Genomic DNA, 19,607 nt, shown 5'->3' with positions numbered 1-19,607 from the left:
GGTTTGGGAAGAGCTACCAGCGTTTGTGTTCAGATAAGGGGAGGGGAATGAGCAGGAGCGCGGAGAGGTCACACAGCCACCAGGGAAGAACTAGACACTGCTGAATCGGGGTGAAGGGTGTAAGAAGGGCCCTTTCACTGTCTTTGTAACTCTCTGCAAGTTTTAATTTATACCAGAAGGAAACTTTGCCCGCACAGGGTGGCACCGGTGGCCCTAAGGGAGGGGTGCCAGGGGAGGTGTTTCTGTGCTTTGGTCAGCGTCCTGTCCCCGGGGGTGCCAGCCGTACCCGTGGCCGAGCCCCTGGGCAAGTGGCGGGCACGGCCCGACTCTGCGCCTGCCCTCCTGAGCTCCGCCGCCTCCTCTCTGGCACATGGCCGTGCCTTGGAAACGTGAGATCAGAAAGGCTGTGCTGGGAAGGTGGCCCCCCGGGGGCTGGGCTGCGGCCTTCTAGCCTCTCCCCGAATCGGTCCCTTGGAGGACGCTGAGATTGATTTGACATCTTGATAACAGAGCTGTTAGCCAGTTTATGCCTCAGCGTCCATCCGAGAGTCCGGAGCAGACCCCCGCCCCCGTGTTGGTAAACAGAGCCTTCTCTGCAGTCACGTGTGTGCTTTGCTTTGACCTCACAGTACTCCTCACGGTTTAGAAGTGGTTTGGTCTGGGCTGGCTGCTTATCACCTAGTGAAGGCTTATTCCGGACAGTGTGAGCTTTGGGTGGTCACCTCCTCATTACAGACAGGTTTCGTGTTTATGGGACTGAAATTTTGTTAATAGGGAAATAAGAGTTTTATCGTGAAACGTCTGTTTTCCCTTCACCACTGCTGGTTTAACGGAAAGGATTCCCCGAAGCCCCAGGGCTTCAGCTCCAGCCCTGGAGCTGCTCCGCCTGCTGAATAATTCAGGCTCCTCGCAGCCGCGGGCGAAAGGTCTGCTCTGAATTATGGATGTGTCTTTGTGAGGCTTTGTGGTAAGTGCACTGCGCCTTCTTCTCCCCACGCTGAAGGGAGAGACTCGCCCTTGTCAGCCCGGGGCCGGGCATCTCTGGAGAAAGTGCAGTAACTTGCCTCCTCGGGGAGCCGAGCTCAGGAGCAATGTCTCCGTGTGTGGCCTCAGCCTTTGCCTGGGGCCCCGGGGGCTGTGCCGGCTGAGCCTGGTATGGATTCAGAGGGGTGGTTTGCGGTGAATGGTTGGAAGTATCTGGTTAAGTGGCCTCACAGTGGCTCTTACCAGCTCTGCCCAGGTAAAGTCCCTCTGGTCTGCGCCCCGTCGTGGTTGGCGGGGGCAGGCCGACCGCGCGGGTCCCAGGTACGTGTGTGGGGTGGGGGTCGGCTCCCAGGCAGGTGGCCATGAATTGGGACCTAAGTCTTTACAGTGCTGGAGGTTATGGTGGCTGAGATGTTCTGGCGAGATAATGATGGGAGAGGGCCTGGAGTTACAGAATTATCCACGAAACTTTCATACAGGGGCAGGCCTCAAGGAACTTGCCAGAGGGTAACCGGGACGTTCGACCAGCCGATGTAGGGGTCTTGGCGTTCCCATTCTCAGCAAATTTGACAGACCTCATAAACTTCCTCACCAGGAAAGTGTTTCTTTGACTCAAACTGATTGAAAGGGAGAAAAAAAAGTGCCGACCGAAGCCAGGAAGCGTCTCTAAAGCGAAGCTGGGAGGTGGGCGGTGGGGTCTTCCACAGAGTCTTCCTCTTAGGTTGGGGGATGCCTGTGGGTTTTCCAAATACCGGACACCCTGGAGACTGTACTGGCCTTGGAGTTGGGGTGGGAACGCTGGCCCTGGGAGGAATTTCACTTGTGTTCAAGGGCAGTCCTTCCACAAATGTGCGTCATTTTCCGTGTGTTGAGGGCTGAAAGGTGCTGTGAATTATGAAATTCAGAATTTTACAATGGATGTCAAAGGCCAGGGGGTCTTCCGTGTGTGTTGTGGACACGGACGCGCTCGGGTTTTGTCGTCCCCGAGGGGCTCTGCGCCCGCCCGGCAGGTCCCACGCGAAGGCTCACCAGGAGGTCTTATGGAGACAAGAACCGTACCACATGCTGTGTCTCCCGGGTGTCTCTCAGTCTCCCCTCTGAAGCGGGTACGGGCTCCCTGAGGTCTGGCTGAGGTCCGCACATGGGGGCGGCGTGCCCTGGCCCGGGGTGCTTCTGCAGGGTCTCTGTCGTCCACCCTCCGAGCCCCGGTGCCAGAGTTGAGACCCAGGGAGCAGGCATTCGGGTCCCAGAACCCGCAGCGCGGGGGTGTCTCCTGCAGACAGAGAAAGGGCTCATGGGGGCGGTGCGGGCATGGGGCCCCTTTCTGACCTTGTGGGTCCCTACACCCCTCGGGCGAGCAGGAGTTTTCAGCCGAAGCGACTTCCGGGGGGTCTCTGTCTGCAGGCGGAGTCCCCCAGCCTCCCCGACCCCTCCCCTACCCCATCTTCCTGTGCGGAATGCCAGTGCCCCTAAGACTCATGCGGGGACTGCCCCGCTCCTGCCAGGAGTCCGTCAAGGCAGACCCACAGAGCCCGCACCAAGAAGCCAGGAGGTTCCTTTTATTCTGACTGTAAAGGTTTTTATCGATGAGAAGTTTAAAAAGAATCTTAGCCATTTTTGGCCATGCTGCGTCTTCGTGGCTGCCGGCCTTTCTCTCGTTGCGATGAGCCGCACGTGTGCTCAGTAACTGCAGCCCTGGGCTCTGGACCTCAGGCTCTGCGGCTGCTCTGAGGCACGTGGGTCTTCCCGTCTGGGACGCAGCGTGTGTCTCCTGCATTGGCAGCTGGATTCTTGACCGCCAGGCGACCAGGGAAGCCCTCGATGAGACTTTTAAAGTGACAGCTGTTGATCTGTGAGTCCTGAAAAGCGATTCGTATTTGCCGAGTCTTGACAGAAACGAGTCAGTGTATGGGTCACGTTTCCCTAAAACGTGTATCCAGCGTTCACCCTCTCCTTCCCCCAGTCCCTCCACAAACCTGCAGTGTGGGCCCCGCACCCGTCTCCCTCCCGCCCTGTGTGCCTGCTCCGTGCCTGCTCCGTGTTGGAATCCAGATGTCTCGCGTTTGACAAGCAGAAGCTCTCACTCCCTCGAAAGGTTCAGCTGCTTGGTCTGCGGCTTGCTGCCCAGCTCTTCCCCCTCGCCATGGTCCAAGCCTGCAGGCCTCTCAGCCCCGCCTGCGCCCCCTCCCCCCCACCTTCCAGGCTGCCCATGCCCTCAGCTGCACCTCTGCCAGGGCAGCGCTCAAGGTGCCTCTCCACGGCAGCCAGGAGGACCAGGTCCCTTCTGTTACCATTATTATTATTACTTGTCTTATTTTTTTAACGTAGATGTGATGCTTTTTTCCAGTATTTTTATTGACGTGTAGTTCATTTGCAGTGTTGCATTGATTTCTGCTGCACAGCAAAGCAGTTTAGTTGCACACCAACCCGTACACACGTGCACACACACACACACAGGTCCATTCTTCTCAAAGAATATTCGTGTTCGCTGGTTTGTCGCAGGACATGGAGCGTAGCTCTCTGCGCGGGACAGTAGGGCCGCGCTGTCGGTCCATTCTCTACATTTGTCGTTATTCAGTTGTTCAGTGACTGCTACTCAGTCACTCAGGCGTGTCCGACTCTTTGCGGCCCCATGGACTGCAGCACAGCAGGCCTCCCAGTCCTATCCCGTCTCCCGGAGCTGGCTCAAACGCACGTCCATCGAGTCGGTGATGCCATCCAGCCACCTCATCCTCTGTCGTCCCTTCTCCTCCTGCCCTCAATCTTCCCCAGCATCTGGCTCTTTTTGCATCAGGTGGCCAAAGTGTTGGAGCTTCAGCTTCAGCATCAGTCCTTCCGATGAATATGCAGGACTGATCTCCTTTAGGATAGACTGGTTGGATCTCCTTGCAGTCCAAGGGGCTCTCAAGAGTCTCCTCCAACACCACAGTTCAAAAGCATCAATTCTTTGGTGCTTGGCTTTCTTTATAGTCCACCCCTCACGTCCATACATGAGTACTGGAAAAACCATAGCTTTGACCCTGCAGACCTTTGTTGGCAAAGAAATGTCTCTGCTTTTTAATATGCTGTCTAGGTTTGTCAAAGCTTTTCTTCCAAGGAGCAAGCGTCTTTTAATTTCATGACTGCAGTCACTACCTGCAGGGATTTTGGAGCCCAAGAAAATAGTATCTGTCACTGTTTCCATTGTTTCCCCATCTATTTGCCATGAAGTGATGCAACCAGATGCCATGATCTTCGTTTTTTGAATGTTGAGTTTTAAGCCAGCTTTTTCACTCTCTTCTTTCACTTTCATTAAGAGGCTTGTTAGTTCCTCTTTGCTTTCTGCCATAAGGGTGGTGTCATCTGCATATCTGACATTACTGATACTTCTCCTAACAATCTTGATTTCAGCTTGTGCTTCTTCCAGCCTGGCATTTCACGTGATGTACTCCACATATAAGTTAAATAAGCAGAGTAACAATATACAGCCTTGAGCCTTGATGTACTCCTTTCCTAATTTGGAACCAGTCTGTTGTTCCATGTCTGGTTCTATCTGTTGCTTCTTGTCCCTCTTACAGATTTCTCAGGAGGCAGGTCAGGTGGTCTGATATTCTCATCTCTTTAAGAATTTTCCAGTTTGTTGTGAACCACACAGTCAAAAGCTTTAGCATAGTCAGTGAAGCAGAAGTAGATGTTTTTCTGAAAATTTCTTGCCTTTTCTATGATCCAACTGGTGTTGGCAGTCTGGTTCCTTTGCCTTTTCTAAATCCAGCTTGAACATCTGGAAGTTCTTGGTTCACGTACTGTTGAAGCCTCGCTTGGAGAATTTTGAGCACTGCTTTGCTAGCGTGTGAGACGAGTGCAAGTGTGCGGTAGCTTGGACATTCTTTGGCCTTGGGAATGGAAGCTGGCCTTCTCCAGGCCTGTGGCCACGGCTGAGTTTCCAGGTTTGCTGGCCTGTTGGGCGCAGCGCTTTGTCATGGCTGTTGTGTGCTCTGTGCGTAATAGCTGCGTCTGCTCCCCCTTGGCGCCTCCCCCTTGGCAGCCACAAGACTGTCCTCCGTGTCTGTGTGTCCGTCTGCTCCGTGGGCAAGCCCGTTTGCGTCGTACTTTGGATTCCACGGGTGAGTGCACGTGGTGTCTGTCTTTGTCCCGTCTGCTTCTCTTAGTGCGGCAATCTCTGGGTCCGTCCGTGCTGCTGCAGATGACACTGTTTTGCTGTTTTCACGGCCGAATAATACTCCACTGGGTGTGTGTGCCACATCCTCTCTGCCCACTCGCCTGTCAGAGGACGCCCGGGCAGCCTCCATGTCTTGGCTGCTGTGAGCATTGGGGCACACCTGCCTTTTCAATCAGAGTTCAGTCTGTTCTCCATACCATTAGCGCCAGTTCACATTCCCACCAACAAACACACCCTCTCTGCACACCCTCCCCAGCGTTCATCATTCGTAGACGTTTTGATGGTGGCATTCTGTCTGGTGTGTGGTAATGCCTCCTTGTAAGTTTGGTTTGCAGCTCCCTAGTGGTTGGTGAGGCTGAGCATCTCTTTATGTGCTGTAGGCCATCTGTAGATCACCTTTGGGGAAATGTCTCTTTAGGCCTCTGTTCATTTTCCGGTCGGGGTGTTTGTTGTTGAGTTGTATGAAGTGCTTCTCTATTTTGGAGATTAAGCCTTGTCGTTTGCCTTGTTTGGAAATATTTTCTCCCATCTTGCCCTTCCCTTGCTTATCGTTGCCCCCCAGGGTGAAGCCCACACAGCTCGGGTGTCCGCCACCTGGCCCCGCTGGCCCTGCCTTGGGGGCTGTCCTGCCCCTCGGGCGCCCAGCCACCCCAGCTGTGAGCCGTGTGTCTTCACGTGCTCGTCCTCACGGAGGGCTTTTCTCGGGCCGGTTACCTTCTGAAGTGCACCCCTGAGCTCTCGGTTCAGCCTCGTGCCCTCAAGGAAGGAAAGCTGGAGAGCGTCTCGGTGCTCACAGTCCATGGTGTTTTCAGGAAGACTGCTCGTCTCGTGAGGACAGCCGTTTCTCAGTGTGGAGTGTGGCAGGAGAGCCTCCCGGCTCAGCCCCCGCACCCCGACGCTGGCTCTCGGTTCCCATCGCTGTGGCCTCACGGGGTGGGGTCCTCCCAAGCCCCTGCCTGGTGACTGACCGCACTCTTCTCCTGCTTTTCTTTGGCTTCCCGATCTTTTTTCTTACGATGTTTAGTTGCTCTTAAAGATACAGAAGACTAGTCCTGCAGCTGTGTCATGTTGCATGTATTTTCCAGCTTCTTGCTTGTCTTTTGACTTTGCTTGCAGTGTTTTTTACATACTGAGATTTACTTTATTTTGGTGAGGTGTAGTTGACAGACAGCTTCGTTTCAGGTGTACAACGATGGCTCAGAATGTGTATATATTGTAAAAGAATCACCACACACGTTGCGGAACTTTCGAGATGAGAAGTTGTGGGGCTTCCCAGGGGGCGCTAGTGGTGAAGAACCCGCTTGCCATTGCAGGAGACGTAAGAGACACAGGTTCGATCCCTGGGCCAGGAAGATGCCCGGAGGAGGGCATGGCAACCCCCTCCAGTATCCCTGCCTGGAGAATCCCACGGACAGGAGAGCCTGGCGGGCTACAGACGGCGGGGCCGCAGGCTTGGACACACTGAGTGCCCGCGCAGGGAGAGCTTGTCACGGTCTGCTCTCGCAGCCGCGCTCTCAGCCGCGGAGTTGACTGCACTCTCTGTGCGTCCCGCCTCAGGGACGGCTCACCTTGGGACTGTCGCTCGTGCCCTCGGGCCCCCCACCCACGCTGCCAGCCCTGGCACCACACCGCCTGTGCTCACACACGGAGACTCCGAGTCTTTCCCCCGCTCCGGGTGTGCCCACTCGGCATTTTGGGGGCTCTCCTGTGCTCCCTGCCAGTGTTTCTCTGCCTTCACCGTTCATGCCTGAATCTTTGGGCCACGTGGGGTTTGTTCTGGAGTGCGCTGGGAGAGCCCTGCCCCGTTACTGTCCAGGCAGCCACCGCTGGCCCGCCACGCCCCCTGGTGATCGGGGTGTCCTGTGCCACCCCTGGCCCGCGGCGCCCCCTGGTGACCGGGGTGTCCTGTGCCACCGCTGGCCTGCAGCGCCCCCTGGTGACGGGTGTGTCCTGTGCCACCGCTGGCCCGCGGCGCCCCCTGGTGACGGGTGTGTCCTGTGCCACCGCTGGCCTGCAGCGCCCCCTGGTGACCGGGGTGGAGTGGACGCTCCTGCAGCAGCAGCTGCTTGCAGCCCGCTCGGGACGCGGTGTGCAGCGGGTCTGGTGCCGGGTGGGGTGGGCTGCCTCTGTCTTGTGTAGTTGTCCCCATGGACCTCCACACTCGGTTTTGTCCAGATCTGATGAAGCACACGTGGGGAAGTGTATCAGGAGCAGAGGTTGGCTCGGGGGGTGAGCTTCTCTGGGGTTCAGTCAACCGTGGAACCATGGGGTCTTCTAAGACCCCAGACTCAGGGAGGGAGGGGAGTGTGTGTGTGTGAGCCTGCCTATGTGTGCGTCAGTGTGTGTGCGTGAGCCGGCCTGTGAGTGTGTTAGTGTGTGTGTGAGCCGGCCTGTGAGTGTGTCAGCGTGTGTGCGTGAGCCGGCCTGTGAGTGTGTTAGTGTGTGTATGTGAGCCGGCCTGTGAGTGTGCCAGTGTGTGAGCCGGCCTGTGAGTGTGTCAGCGTGTGTGTGTGAGCCGGCCTGTCAGTGTGTGTGTGTGAGCTGGCCTGTGTGTCAGTGTGTGTGCGTGAGCCGGCCTGTGAGTGTGTCTGTGTGTGCGTGTGAGCCGGCCTGTGAGTGTGTCAGTGTGTGTGTGAGCCGGCGTGTGAGTGTGTCAGTGTGTGTGTGTGAGCTGGCCTGTGTGTCAGTGTGTGTGCGTGAGCTGGCCTGTGAGTGTGTCTGTGTGTGTATGTGAGCCGGCCTGTGAGTGTGTCAGCGTGTGTGCGTGAGCTGGCCTGTGAGTGTGTCAGTGTGTGTGCGTGAGCCGGCCTGTGAGTGTGCCAGTGCGCGTGGTGAGAGTGTTTCTGGTCAGTGCACACAGAAGCAGAGCTCTCCTTTTGGGGTTCTGTGTGTCGGGCTCCAGCAGAGCAGGTCCGGGCGGTTATGTGTGTGGGCCCTGCTCCCTGCTGGGCACCGTGGCGTGCTGAGTGACGTGCATGCCTCTCCGGGTCCTGGGAACCCGCCCGTGCCCCTGCCCTCTGCTCTGCCCACCATCAGCCGGCCCCGGCTCCGGGTGCCTCGGGACCCTGGCAGACTCAGTGCTCCCTCCCTGTGGCGCCCGCAGCCAGGTCGGCCGTGACCCAGGGGTGCCCTTGTCGGGGTGCGCCTCTGCCGCAGGAGGTGCGTTCCGTCTCGTCCCCGGGTGCCCGGACAGCATAGCGGCAGCGTGGGCCTCCCCCCGCCCAGAGGGCACAGCTCGGGGAGGCGGCGGGCGGGAGGGCAGGGGCCGCAGTGAGCGAGGTGTGTGTGGCCCGCAGAGCTGACCGGCGCCGACCTGAAGGACTGCGTGAGCAACCACAGCCTGAGCAGCAATGCCAGCCTGCCCAGCGTGCAGAGCTGCCGGCGTCTGCGCGAGCGGAGAGTGGCCAGCTGGGCCGTGTCCTTCGAGCGCCTTCTGCAGGACCCACTCGGCGTCCGCTACTTCTCCGTGAGTCTGACGGGCAGCAGGCACCCCCTCCAGCAGGACTGGGCAGGCAGGGCAGGCGTCTCCTCCTCCTGCCTCAGCCCCAGACACTCAGTTCCAGGGTCAGAGGGAGCCTCTCTCTGCTGCGTCAGGGCCTCCGTGAACCCTCAGCAGCTGCCTGCCAGCCGGGCTGGCCTTCGGGAGGGATGCTCAGCTCCTCGGGCGTCCCCAGCCTTTGGGTTTATCTTTAGGGAAACTCTGGAGAGGCACTTGGCACCTCTGGTTTCTGTGAAAGGAGGAAAATCAGAGTAAAGTAGGGAAGAGAGAGCACAGGACGGGGAGGTCCCCCCGCCACTGACTGGCCCTCTTCTGACGACCGTGTGACGGTTAATCAATGGTGTTTTCCTTAGGATTTTCTAAGGAAGGAGTTCAGTGAAGAAAACATTTTGTTCTGGCAGGCCTGCGAATACTTTAACCATGTTCCCGCACACGACAAAAAGGAGGTAGGTTCCTCAGGCGGGGACGTGGGGGGGTTGGGGGGCGGGTGTTTTCAGCGGAGGTTCACACCTAGTGTGGTCTGAAAAGTCCACGCACAAATACTTTCACACCATTAAAAAAATGCCTCTTTCAGAGTGTTTCTTAATATATGTGATATTTAATTTTGCCTAAACTTAGCTTTTGCGTAAACGCTTGGAGCCCTGACGCTTCCTCAGCACATGTGCTGCCTGCTGCCCAGTGTGGAGGGGGAGCGGGGAGAGAATCTGGGGGTGGGGGCGCCTTCCAGGAGCTTCTGTCTGGGCGGCCATGTGCAGGCCGCATGGGGCGGGCGGGGTCCCGGCGCGACCTGCCTTGAGGTGGCCTGCCCCCCACGCTCGGTGCCGCGGGGCCCACGCGTCAGGAGCCCCAGCTCAGGTCTTCCGAGCATGCGGATTGCCCTTGGACGGAACTTGGAGAGGAGCCGATTTATTGGAAAGTTTCGTGCCAGCTGGCTCTTTCAGTCAGATTCCAACCAAGAGATGGTCGTCAGGTCCCAAGATGTGTCTCCAGGGCCTGCAGCCATTTCAGCCGCTGGGGCTGCAGCAGTGGGCAGGCCCGAAAGACATGTGTGGTCTGTGTGTCCGGCTCACACGCTGCCCCGTCAGCTCTCCTACAGGGCCCGCGAGATCTTCGGTAAGTTCCTGAGCAGCAAGGCCACCACGCCGGTCAACATCGACAGTCAGGCCCAGCTGGCGGACGACATCCTCAGCGCCCCCCACCCCGACATGTTCAAGGAGCAGCAGCTCCAGGTGATGGCCCCGGCAGGGGCGGGGGAGTGGGGCCCTGGAGTGTCGCCCCCGCAGGCGCCAGCCGCCTGCAGCAAGTGGAGTGGCGCCCTCCCCACACTGGGCTCCCATCGCAGGGCCAGGGTGCAGCAGGGCCTGGAGCAGGAAGACCCGTCACCGCGTCCCTGTCTGTTGGCTCCTCTCTGTACGCATCTGCGCGCGATCACAGGTTCATGGGCATCGACATACACAGAGCTCCTAGGTGTTTGGGTCTTTTCAGCTTTAGGACATCACGATGATGAGAAGTGTGTGGGGGACGTAGTGTTAGAGCCTGCGTCCACGCGGACCCCGCTGTCAGAGGCCGCGTCCATGCGGACCCGCTGTCAGGACCCGCTGTCAGAGGCCACGTCCACACGGACCCCGCTGTCAGAGGCCGCGTCCACGCGGACCCGCTGTCAGAGGCCGCGTCCACGCGGACCTCGCTGTCAGAGCCCGCGTCCACGCGGACCCGATGTCAGAGGCCGCGTCCACGCGGACCTCGCTGTCAGAGGCCGCGTCCACGCGGACCCGCTGTCAGAGGCCACATCCACTCGGACCCGCTGTCAGAGAACTTGTCCACTGGCCTCAGCAGAGGTTCCTTCTGTTGCCTAGTCACAAAGGTGAAACAAATGGAGAAAGGTGTTTTCTTTTTTCATATGTACTTATATATTTGGCTGCACCGGGCCTTAGCTGCAGCGTGTGGGATCTAGTTCCTTGACTGGGGGTTGAACCCGAGCCTCCTGTGTTGGAACCCTGGAGCCTTAGCCGCTGGGCCACCAGGGAAGCCCCGGAGGAAAGTATCTTCACGGCACGTCTCACTTTCTTTACGTTCCGGTTGCCTTTGGTTTCGTTCTTATTTAACAAAGTCAAGGTTCTTCACGACTGTCCTTGGCTGTCCTGAGTCCCCTCAGGTGCTGGCTTCATGTAGGTGTTGGAACGGGCTGGTTGTAAGCGTGACCCCAGGGGCTGGTGTGTTATGAGAAGGGTGACCACATGTTGAGGAGCCTAGGTGACCCTTCCAGAGGAGACGAGGGGCTCTGGGAAGAGGCCTGCCCCTTGGGCCTGAGGGTCCAGTTCTGTGTGTGACGGGACGGTGCCGCGTCTTCCCAGCAGATCTTCAACCTGATGAAGTTCGACAGCTACACACGGTTCCTGAAATCCCCGCTGTACCAAGAGTGCATCCTGGCGGAGGTGGAGGGCCGCCCGTTGCCCGACGCGCAGCAGGTCCCCAGCAGCCCCGCCTCCAAGCACAGTGCCAGCTCAGACCACTCCAACACGTCCACGCCCAAGAAGGTGCCCGTCCCACGTGCCGGCCTTCCCTGGGAGGGCGCTCTGCAGACAGCAGACGTCCCTGTTGGCGTCTTCTCTCACTCGCAGAACCTGAAAGGCGCGCTCTGGCTGTGCTCCCGCCGCTCCGGGCGGGGCGGGCGGGCGCCAGCTGCCGGTCTGGAGGGGCTGGCGGGGCTGCACCTCCCTCGGCAGCCCCGCCTGGGCGTTCCGCCCCGCTTCCCTTCCCCTGTGTCTCCTGAGACAGCACAGCAGCATCACACTGTTTTAATAGCGCTTTCCCTTTGACGGCAGTTGAGTGGAAAATCGAAATCAGGACGGTCCCTGAACGAAGAGCTGGGGGACGAGGACAGCGAGAGGAAGCGGAAAGGCGCGTTCTTCTCGTGGTCGCGGACCAGGAGCACTGGGCGCTCCCAGAAGAAGAAGGACCACGGCGACCGTCCGAACGGTTCGTGGTGTGTCCTGTGCGGGGGGGCAGGGGCGCGGAGGAGCCAGCGCGGGCTGTGCTGTGAGCTGGCCCGAGGGGCGGCCAGCGGGGGCTGTAGGGCGGCTCCAGATCCTCTGAGAGGCACAGGGTGTGTCCCGCCCCTGCCCCCCAGCCTGGGTGCCCTGCGGGGGCCTCGTGCCTGCCACTCAGTCCCCGTCTTGCCCGGGCAGTCATAGATGCTCTTTGTAGAAAGTTTGGAGGATACAGCCAGGGGAAAAGAGGGGAACACAGGTGTCTGCCTTCCGTCCACCCAGACAGCTCTTGCTTTCCTGCGGTGTGCCAGGGTCCGTGAGCCTTTGTCATTTTTTAAAGAAAATGTGACACCATAGCTCGGTTATCAGGCATTTTCAAAATCGTCATTTTATTATTGCAGTTCTTAAAGGTCAGCATTCTAGAGCTTTTCCCCCATGCTTCTTTCTCGTGTGGCTGAGAAGAGAGGGTGAGGGGGGCGGGGGTGTTGCTGGGAGGAGGTGGCAGGGCAGCAGAGGATGGGGCCGCTTCCACAGACTGCCGTGAGCGGGGTTATTTTGCAGCAAGTAACCTGGAGGCTTCAGGCCTGGTCCCCGTGCTTAGACCTGGAGCCCATCGGGGGCTCAGACAGGGAGCAGCTGAGGATGGGGTGGAGGTGGCCTCCCCGCGGCCAGGGGCCTACGCTGTGCTGGGCGGTGTGTAGAGTGTGCTCGTCTCCTCCTCGGAGCAGCCCGCGAATCAAGCCTTGTGCCCCTTTTACAGAGGGCTGGGGGAGGCTATGCGCCTGGTGGGGCCCTCAGGCTCCAGGCCAGCTGGAGCCGCTGGGACAGCAGTCCTGCCATAAGGAAGGGCGGACGACTAGGGGATGGGGGTGCCGTGGTCAGTGGGGTCAGGGACCCCCGAGGACCCGAGATGGGGGCGTGCCTGCCTCTCTAGGGCTGTGCCCCCAGGCAGGACCCCAGGAGGCCAGGGCCCCCACACCCCGATATTCAGAGAGCCACCTGGAAAGGCGCTAAACCCTGAGTCCAGGGCCCTCCCCAGGAGTTCTGACTCGGTCGCCTGGCCGTTTGCTTTAGGAAGGTGGTCGATGGACCCTGGGGGCCTCTGTGTAGTCGAGCCCCTGCTCAGCCCCAGGGCCCTGCACAGAGGCCTGATCCGGGAGTCGGCGCTGTGCTCTGGAAGGGCCTTTCAGTGGCAGAGTAGTCGCAACTTTCAGACCATAATTAGCTCCGTTAGTGACGTCAGACAGTGTGACCATCGCTGGTTCAGGACTTCCCGGGAGCTGACAGTGAAGCTGCAGTGACCCGCTGCATGTTAAGCCGCGTGCAGAGATAACAGTTGCGGATGAGTGAGGGGCTGCAAGGCCCTGCACTCGCTTGTGTGTTGACTGTGAGGCAGGGGCAGGGGTAGGGGGTGGGGGGCGCAGGGCCGCAGACAGAGCAGAGGCCTGGGTCGGGCTCCCGGCTCTGCTAGGTGCCAGGCTCCGGTCCTCCGAGCACGTCTGTCCAGCCTGAGCCACTGGGGGTGTGGGGGTCCGGCCATGCTCGGGGGGTGGCTGCGTGAAGTGAGGAGGTGTGCGGCCGGTGCAGTCGCGTGTCCTGAGTGCCCGTGTCCCCACAGACGCCCTGCACGCCAATGGGGGCCTGGGCCGCCGGGAGTCACAGGGCTCTGTGTCCTCGGCCGGGAGCCTGGACCTGGTGAGTGCCTGCAGGGCTGCCGCCCTTGTCCATGGGGCTTCTGGGAGGAGCGGGGATGGGCGGGAGGGCGCCCTGGAGCACCGAGAATATCTCGGGCTTTATTTCCCAGCCTTTGTTCTCGCGGGCACGTGTCTTTGGACGCCCACGGGAGCAGCAGGTGCTCGTCTTTGTCTTGGCGTCTGCACGCCCGCAGGGCCGTGAGCTCAGATGCCCCGCGGCCGTGCCCATACACAGGGAGTGGTGCCCGACCTGCCCAGCCCCACGCCCCTCACCCTGCTGAGCTGCCCGCCAGGCCCCCACTTCCAGTGACGTGGAGGAGGCGTCGGCGGACCGGCTGGCCTCTTAGCTGCTGTCTAACGCCAGCTTTGGAAAACCCTGTTGTCAGGAGCCTAGTCTCCTGAAATGGTCAGGCAGCGGTTAACGCAGGATGCGTCCTTCTCCAGCTGAGGCAGCACCGGGTAGAGCTGTCAGCTAGACCCTGCCCCCGCAGCGCAGCGGCTTCAAAGGGCCGCTGTATCACACGTGCGCCTGAGGAGGGCACTTGGGGGCCGTTTTCTATCCGTCTGCCACCTACAGACTAGTTTTCCATTTGGGTGAAAGGGATTTTCCGACCCCAGGAGGAGAGTATGTTACGAACCTGAGGAGCAGGGTAGGTCAGACCTTAGGAGGATGTGTGTGGGGAGCCCCTTCCGGCAGGCGGGGCTCCTGTGGCTCAGGGACCTGGAGGAACATCTCGGAGGGACCTGGGGTCTGCCCGGGGAGCTAGGCCGCTGGATGGCTCCTGCCCTGCCCTGCGACCCGGCTCTGAGTGCACCCGGGCTCGCCTCTTCCCGCACCACGCAGACACCGCAGCCCTGCTCTGTCCCGGCCCCTTCCACTGGCAGACAGGGCTCCCCACCATGGGGCCCGGGCTGTGGGCCCCGCAGGCTGCAGCCCCCAGCCTCCCACCCGGAGGAAGGGCCTGGGGCCCTTGTTACCCGACGCCGCCTACCCCCACCTGCTCCTCTGACCTCGGACGAGTGCTGCTGCCCCTGAGCCTCAGCCAGGCCGTCGCACCTCGCCCTGCTGTCTGTCAGCCTGCCCCTCCCAGAAAGGCCTCCTGTCCTGGGAGGTTGGGCAGAAAGAGCCAGAAAAGGGACCAGAAGCAGCAGGGGTTGGGCCGCAGGCCCTCAGCACTGGTCCAGCCCACCTCGTGTCCGCGGCCCCCAGACTGAGTGGCAGGCAGGCAGTGCAGCTCGTGGTCCCCAAGTGGCCCCCCGGGGCTCCAGAGGGGGCTCCATGTGCTTGTGGGTCAGGGAGGCCACCACCGGCCCCAAAAAACCACAGTGGAAAGACCTGTCCTGTTCTGAGCAGGAAAGCCATGTGGTTAGCTGTCAGCCTAACCCTTGTGAGAGTTAGACCCAGAGGTTGGAGGGTGGGCCTGTCCGGCCGGCGCTGAGAGAGACGCTGGCTCCCTCCCGTGTCGGCTGGAGGCCCTGCGACGCAGCGTGCATTTGTCAGAACGGGTCGTGTGCTCGAGTGCTGGAGCTGGGTGTGCACGGGGGGCGCCCTGCTGCCCTGCCCGCATGCGCAAGCAGCGCCCGCCCTGCCCGAGCACCCCGCCCTGTGCCCACCCCCGTGTCTCCCTGCCCCCAGCCAGAGGCCTGCAGGACCCTCGCGCCCGAGCGGGACAAGCCGGCCAAGCACTGCAGCATCCAGCTGCCTGATGGGACGGCCTGCGTGGTGCTGGTCAGGGCCGGGCTCTCCATCAAGGACGTGCTGGCCGGGCTCTGCGAGCGGCACGGCATCAACGGGGCTGCCGTGGACCTCTTCCTGGCGGGCGGGGACAAGGTGCGGCTGCGGGGACCTTGGGCCTTTCTCCGGGGGGTGCCTGTCCCGTGGGGGGCCGGCCCACCCCTGTCTGTCCACTCGCCTCTGCCGGAGGCCCGGCCGGGAGCCCGGCCCGGCTGTGAGCTGCCTCTGCAGGCAGCCCTCTCCGGGCTCAGCAGCGGTGCCGTGCCCCCGCGGCCGAGCGCCCGGCCCCGCTGACGGCCCTCTCTGTCCCTTCCGTGTGCGCGAAGCCTCTCGTGCTGCACCAGGACAGCAGCATCTTGGAGTCCCGGGACCTGCGCCTAGAAAAACGCACTTTATTCCGGTAAGAGAAGCGCAGCTGCTGGTTCCATAAGGTTTCCGGAGCCACAGGGCCATTTCTGACCACTTGCTCTGCTGGCCTCCACTCTGCTGGGACTGGAGGGCCAACACCCCCACTGTGAGCTTGGAAGGGGCAGGAGCGCCCGGGGCCAGAGGGTCACGCTCCCTGCCGGTGACCCCCGTCGGGCTGCACCAGCACAGGGCCGTCCCGCGGGGTGGCCGCTCCTTGCTGGCTGTGACCGCCCTGGCAGCCCCCAGGCCCTGGAGAAGCCCCCCGCAGGCTCTCCCTGTGGAACTCCGTGGGTGCTGCTGTGCTCTCGAGGGAGAGCGTCGGCGTGAGGGTTGCACGCACACGTGGCAGAGGTGTGCTTGTTTCTCCCCGTCTGCCCAGGCTGGATCTGGTGCCGATTAACCGATCGGTGGGACTCAAGGCGAAGCCCAGCAAGCCCGTCACGGAGGTGCTGCGTCCCGTGGCGGCCAAGTACGGCCTGCGCCTGAATGAGCTGGTGGCCCGGCTGGTGAGTGACCAGGCTGACCAGGGACCCAGGGCCCTCTGTGTACCAAGCTGCCCACGAGCGCCTGCCTGCCGGGACACAGTTTGCCCCCAGTCGTCCACAGAGCTGCGGCATCGCAAGGGGGGCGAGGAATGGCTGGCAGTGCCCGGAGCCCTGGGAGGTCGTCACCCGCGCCCACCTGCTTCTCACCCTGCAGTGGAAACGCTTGCTGTTTGTACCTCCGTTGTGCCCTCTGGGCTTGGGTTGAGATTTGGGGGTTTTGGCCCAAGGAGGCCAAGAAAAGAAACAAAGGGAAATCCTGCAGCCTCCCGCCATTTGCACACCTGACCTCAGTTCAAGGGCGGGAGCTGCCCGATCCATCCACACCAGCCCCTCATGTGCCCGCTAACTGCCCGGCTGCCCACACGCCGAGGGCCTGCTGGCGCTCTGGCATTTCCCAGCCGGCCGTCGGGTTACTTAGTGAACGGATTAAGGAGGGACAGGGCAGAGCCCCACCGTGTTGCCGGAGGGTGTCTGGGGAGACTGGGGCCAGCAGCCTCGGACCTGTCCCCACACGCGCCATGTGTTTGCTTTGAGATGTGACTCGGGACCCACTGGGGGCTTTCCCATGACTCAGCGGTAAAGAATGCGCCTGCAACGTAGGAGTCACAGGAAACACAGGTCCCTGGGTAGGGAAGATCCCCTGGAGGAGGAATTGGCAACCTACTCCAGGAGGAATGGCAAACCACTTCTTGCCTGGAGAATCCCATGCATAGAGGAACCCAGTGGGCTACAGTCCATGGGGTCACGAAGAGTCGGACACGTTGAAGCGACTGAGCACGCACCTGTGGCCCATTGGCCTGTGTTCTCCTTTCTTTACAAAATATCCTGTATCAGAACTACAGTTGCAAGTATTTTTAGGATTTTTATTTTCTCTGAGATGAGCTCCACAATTGTTTAGAAATTTTGGAGTGAGCCAGAGGACCAGTCCTGAGGGGAACCCAGGGCTCCCCCCACCAGCTTGGGACAGTGGGGGAGGGGATGGGGGGAGCGCTGCCGCAGAATCTAGACTCTAGCATATGCTCGATGGAGAGGGCACGGCCTGGGTGCCACGTGGCCCCCCTGCCCTCCCTTGTCTGTGACCCTAAGCCGTAGCTAACGCTTTGTGCCTGTAGCCCTGTCTGTAAAGTGGGGGAGTCAGGGCAGCTTGCTCATGGGGTCGCTGTGGGGCTTCTGTCCCGGGGGGGGCGGCTGGCTGGCGAGCAGGGCTCCTTCCCTGCTGGGGCCTGAGCCAGAAGGGCGGTCCAGCCGCTGCAGGGGAGGGGCCGGGGGAACTGGGGAGGGCAGAATGCGAGGCTATGGCTGCCCTGGGAACCTCTCTCGGACCCTCCTGGGCGAGCTGTGGGCCGCCGAGGCCAGGAGGTTGTGAGCCATGTGGACCGCTTGTCTGCTTCCCACTTGGCTGGAGCTTTGGCTGGACGACTGCATGTTCAGATTGTTTTTTGACAGAAGCTGCGGGACTCGAACAACAAAACAGTCTCCCAGGGGAGAAGGGCAGGACCCTGGGCCTCAGACCTGCCTGCTTCCTGCTCTCAGGGAGGGGCGAGAAGCCCCACACGCGCTTCCTGGCACACTGAGGACCAGCGAGGTGGGCTGGGGGTCGCCCCCTCCAGGCTGAGAGTGGTCCTGAGGCTTCGGCCAGCTTGACTTGGGGACACAGCTGTTAGTGGTACCACCACGTGACCCCCACCCCTGAGTCTTCAACCCGACTCGGTGTAGCCCGCAGCTGGCTCTGGGTGGTAGCTCCATTCACGTGGGTTCCTCAGGGTGCCTGCACTTGGGCAGGCCTGCCAGCGCTTGGGATCCATGTCACTCCACGTCAGGAGTCTGCGGGCAGCCCTGCCGAGGTGGCAGGACCTGGGGTCAGCAGGCCTGTGTGACTCCATCAAGCCTGGGGTGGTCTTGCTGGCAGAAGGACCACATGGGGTTGTTCGGGAGAGCTCCAGCCTGCGTGGGCTGCTCATTACACCGTCTCTGCCTCTAGAGTGGAGAGAAGGAGCCCCTGGACCTTGGGGCCCCCATCTCGAGTCTGGATGGACAGCGGGTCATCTTGGAGGAGAAGGACCCCTCCCGAGGGAAAGGTGAGCGGAGAGATGCTGGGTCCCGGGCTCTGCTGTCCGGGTCTCAGCGTGCCTCCGCAGAGGGGTGCTCATGGCTTTAGGGTCTCCCGGGGCCTGGCAGCTCCCCGCCATGGCTGAGCTCAAGCCTGACGGGCGTCTGACTGTGGGCAGGAGCGCTGGGGCCTCGCTGAGCAAGTCTCTGCTGGGAGAAGGGCAACAAGACCTGCCGAGACCCCGGGACTGCCCGGGGCACCCCAATGCGCCCTGGAACGTGCTCTGCTCCTGGGGCCCCCCATCCTCTGCACAAGGGCCCGGGACCCCAGGGCGTTGCTGCTGCTCCGGACCCAGCGGTGGCTGAGGTGGGGCTTGGTGGGGCGGTGACGAGGGCCTGTGCACCAGGCGGCAGTGGTTTGAGGAGCTCTCCCCACGCTCGCTGCCTTGGCCTTGGCCTTGACCTTGACCGTGCGGCTTCTCAGGGAGAGTGATCCCCGCTGTCAGGTCACCTGGAGGGACCGGCACTCCCCGGACCACTCAGCCCCTCCCAGGCGGAGGGTAGCGGGGCCGTGTCTCCTGCAGGGACCCCCTGGAGTCCACTGAACAGGGCGAGCGGAGGGCCGTGCCAGGAGCTGCCCCATCCTTTTCCCGGGCTGACTCAGCTCTGAAGTGGGGCGCTGGTCACTCCCTGGGTGACGTGCGCTGTGCTGGCCTCTCTGCCCTTGGGGCTCCAGCGCAGCCCCTCGTCCCTCTCTGGGCCCATCTGGGTTCTGAGATTGCAGTGCGCTCTCCCTTTGCCCAGCGGCCGGTCTTGGGGACGAGTGGCCTGAGCAGGGTGCGGGTGCTCAGCACCCCCTCCAGGGTCTGATGTGGTCAGACCCCCTGGCGTGTGTGCACAGGTAAGTCAGAAGGTGCAGCCGCAGGCAGGTGTGTGCGGAATGCTGCCTGCAGATGGGACGGCAGGTCTGCGCCGGCCCGTCCTGGTCCAGAGCAGCGGCCGTGTACCGGGAGGGCTGGGGGCCAGCCTGTGGCCCTGACTTGGGGCAGTGGCCTTGGTTGAAAACACGTAATGAATGTGAGAGCCTCCCGCTTTGTAAAGGTGCTCGTGCCAAACAGTCCCCAGGAGGCCCTTTCAGAGGCCCTTTTTGGCTTCTGTGCAGCTTTGCTCTCAAGGATGTATAAACATCATTGTATTGATCTGGAGATGGGTGTGCAGTTCACTGCAGTATAAAGTCTATCTCAACTGTGTTCGGCATCCACAGATAAACAGAGAAGTGCGCCGGTCAGACAGAGCACAGCTGTAAATGCCAGCTCCAGGAATCACTCGGCTACGGTAATTGCCCCTCGCCCTGCACCTGCAGTGCTCGGGGTGGCGGCCCCCGCGGCTCTCTGCTCCGGTCGGGCCTGCGCCCCAGGGTGGGGGGTTCTTCTAGGGCGCCTTTGTGCTGCCCGCTCCCACTGGCCTGGGGATTGCTGGGCGGGTGTGTGCCTCACACGCAGTCTTTATTGCAATTGACTTCTGCCACTCATGTGAAGTCCAAA

General features: G+C 61.1%; 1 protein-coding gene across 5 annotated transcripts in view; it reads left to right on the top strand.

Moving 5' to 3' along the window:
• Positions 1-19,607, top strand: part of RGS12 (regulator of G protein signaling 12) — a 125,021-nt gene that overhangs the window by 96,037 nt on the left and 9,377 nt on the right. For all 5 annotated transcript variants that reach the window (XR_011257575.1, XR_011257574.1, XM_069593285.1 and 2 more), the window contains exons 5-15: positions 8,440-8,609; positions 8,996-9,088; positions 9,728-9,871; positions 11,000-11,179; positions 11,468-11,621; positions 13,251-13,327; positions 14,963-15,157; positions 15,388-15,461; positions 15,849-15,975; positions 17,996-18,092; positions 19,328-19,398. Coding sequence is in view for 3 of the 5 variants with exons in the window: in XM_069593285.1 (XP_069449386.1) it covers positions 8,440-8,609; positions 8,996-9,088; positions 9,728-9,871; positions 11,000-11,179; positions 11,468-11,621; positions 13,251-13,327; positions 14,963-15,157; positions 15,388-15,461; positions 15,849-15,975; positions 17,996-18,092; positions 19,328-19,398 (1,382 nt within the window). In the remaining 2 variants the exon portion in view is untranslated. The remainder of the gene's footprint in view (positions 1-8,439; positions 8,610-8,995; positions 9,089-9,727; positions 9,872-10,999; positions 11,180-11,467; positions 11,622-13,250; positions 13,328-14,962; positions 15,158-15,387; positions 15,462-15,848; positions 15,976-17,995; positions 18,093-19,327; positions 19,399-19,607) is intronic.

The sequence above is a fragment of the Ovis canadensis genome, chromosome 6, assembly GCF_042477335.2.
Source record: "Ovis canadensis isolate MfBH-ARS-UI-01 breed Bighorn chromosome 6, ARS-UI_OviCan_v2, whole genome shotgun sequence".
NCBI lineage: Eukaryota > Metazoa > Chordata > Mammalia > Artiodactyla > Bovidae > Ovis > Ovis canadensis.
This window is presented reverse-complemented; position numbering and strand designations above follow the sequence as displayed.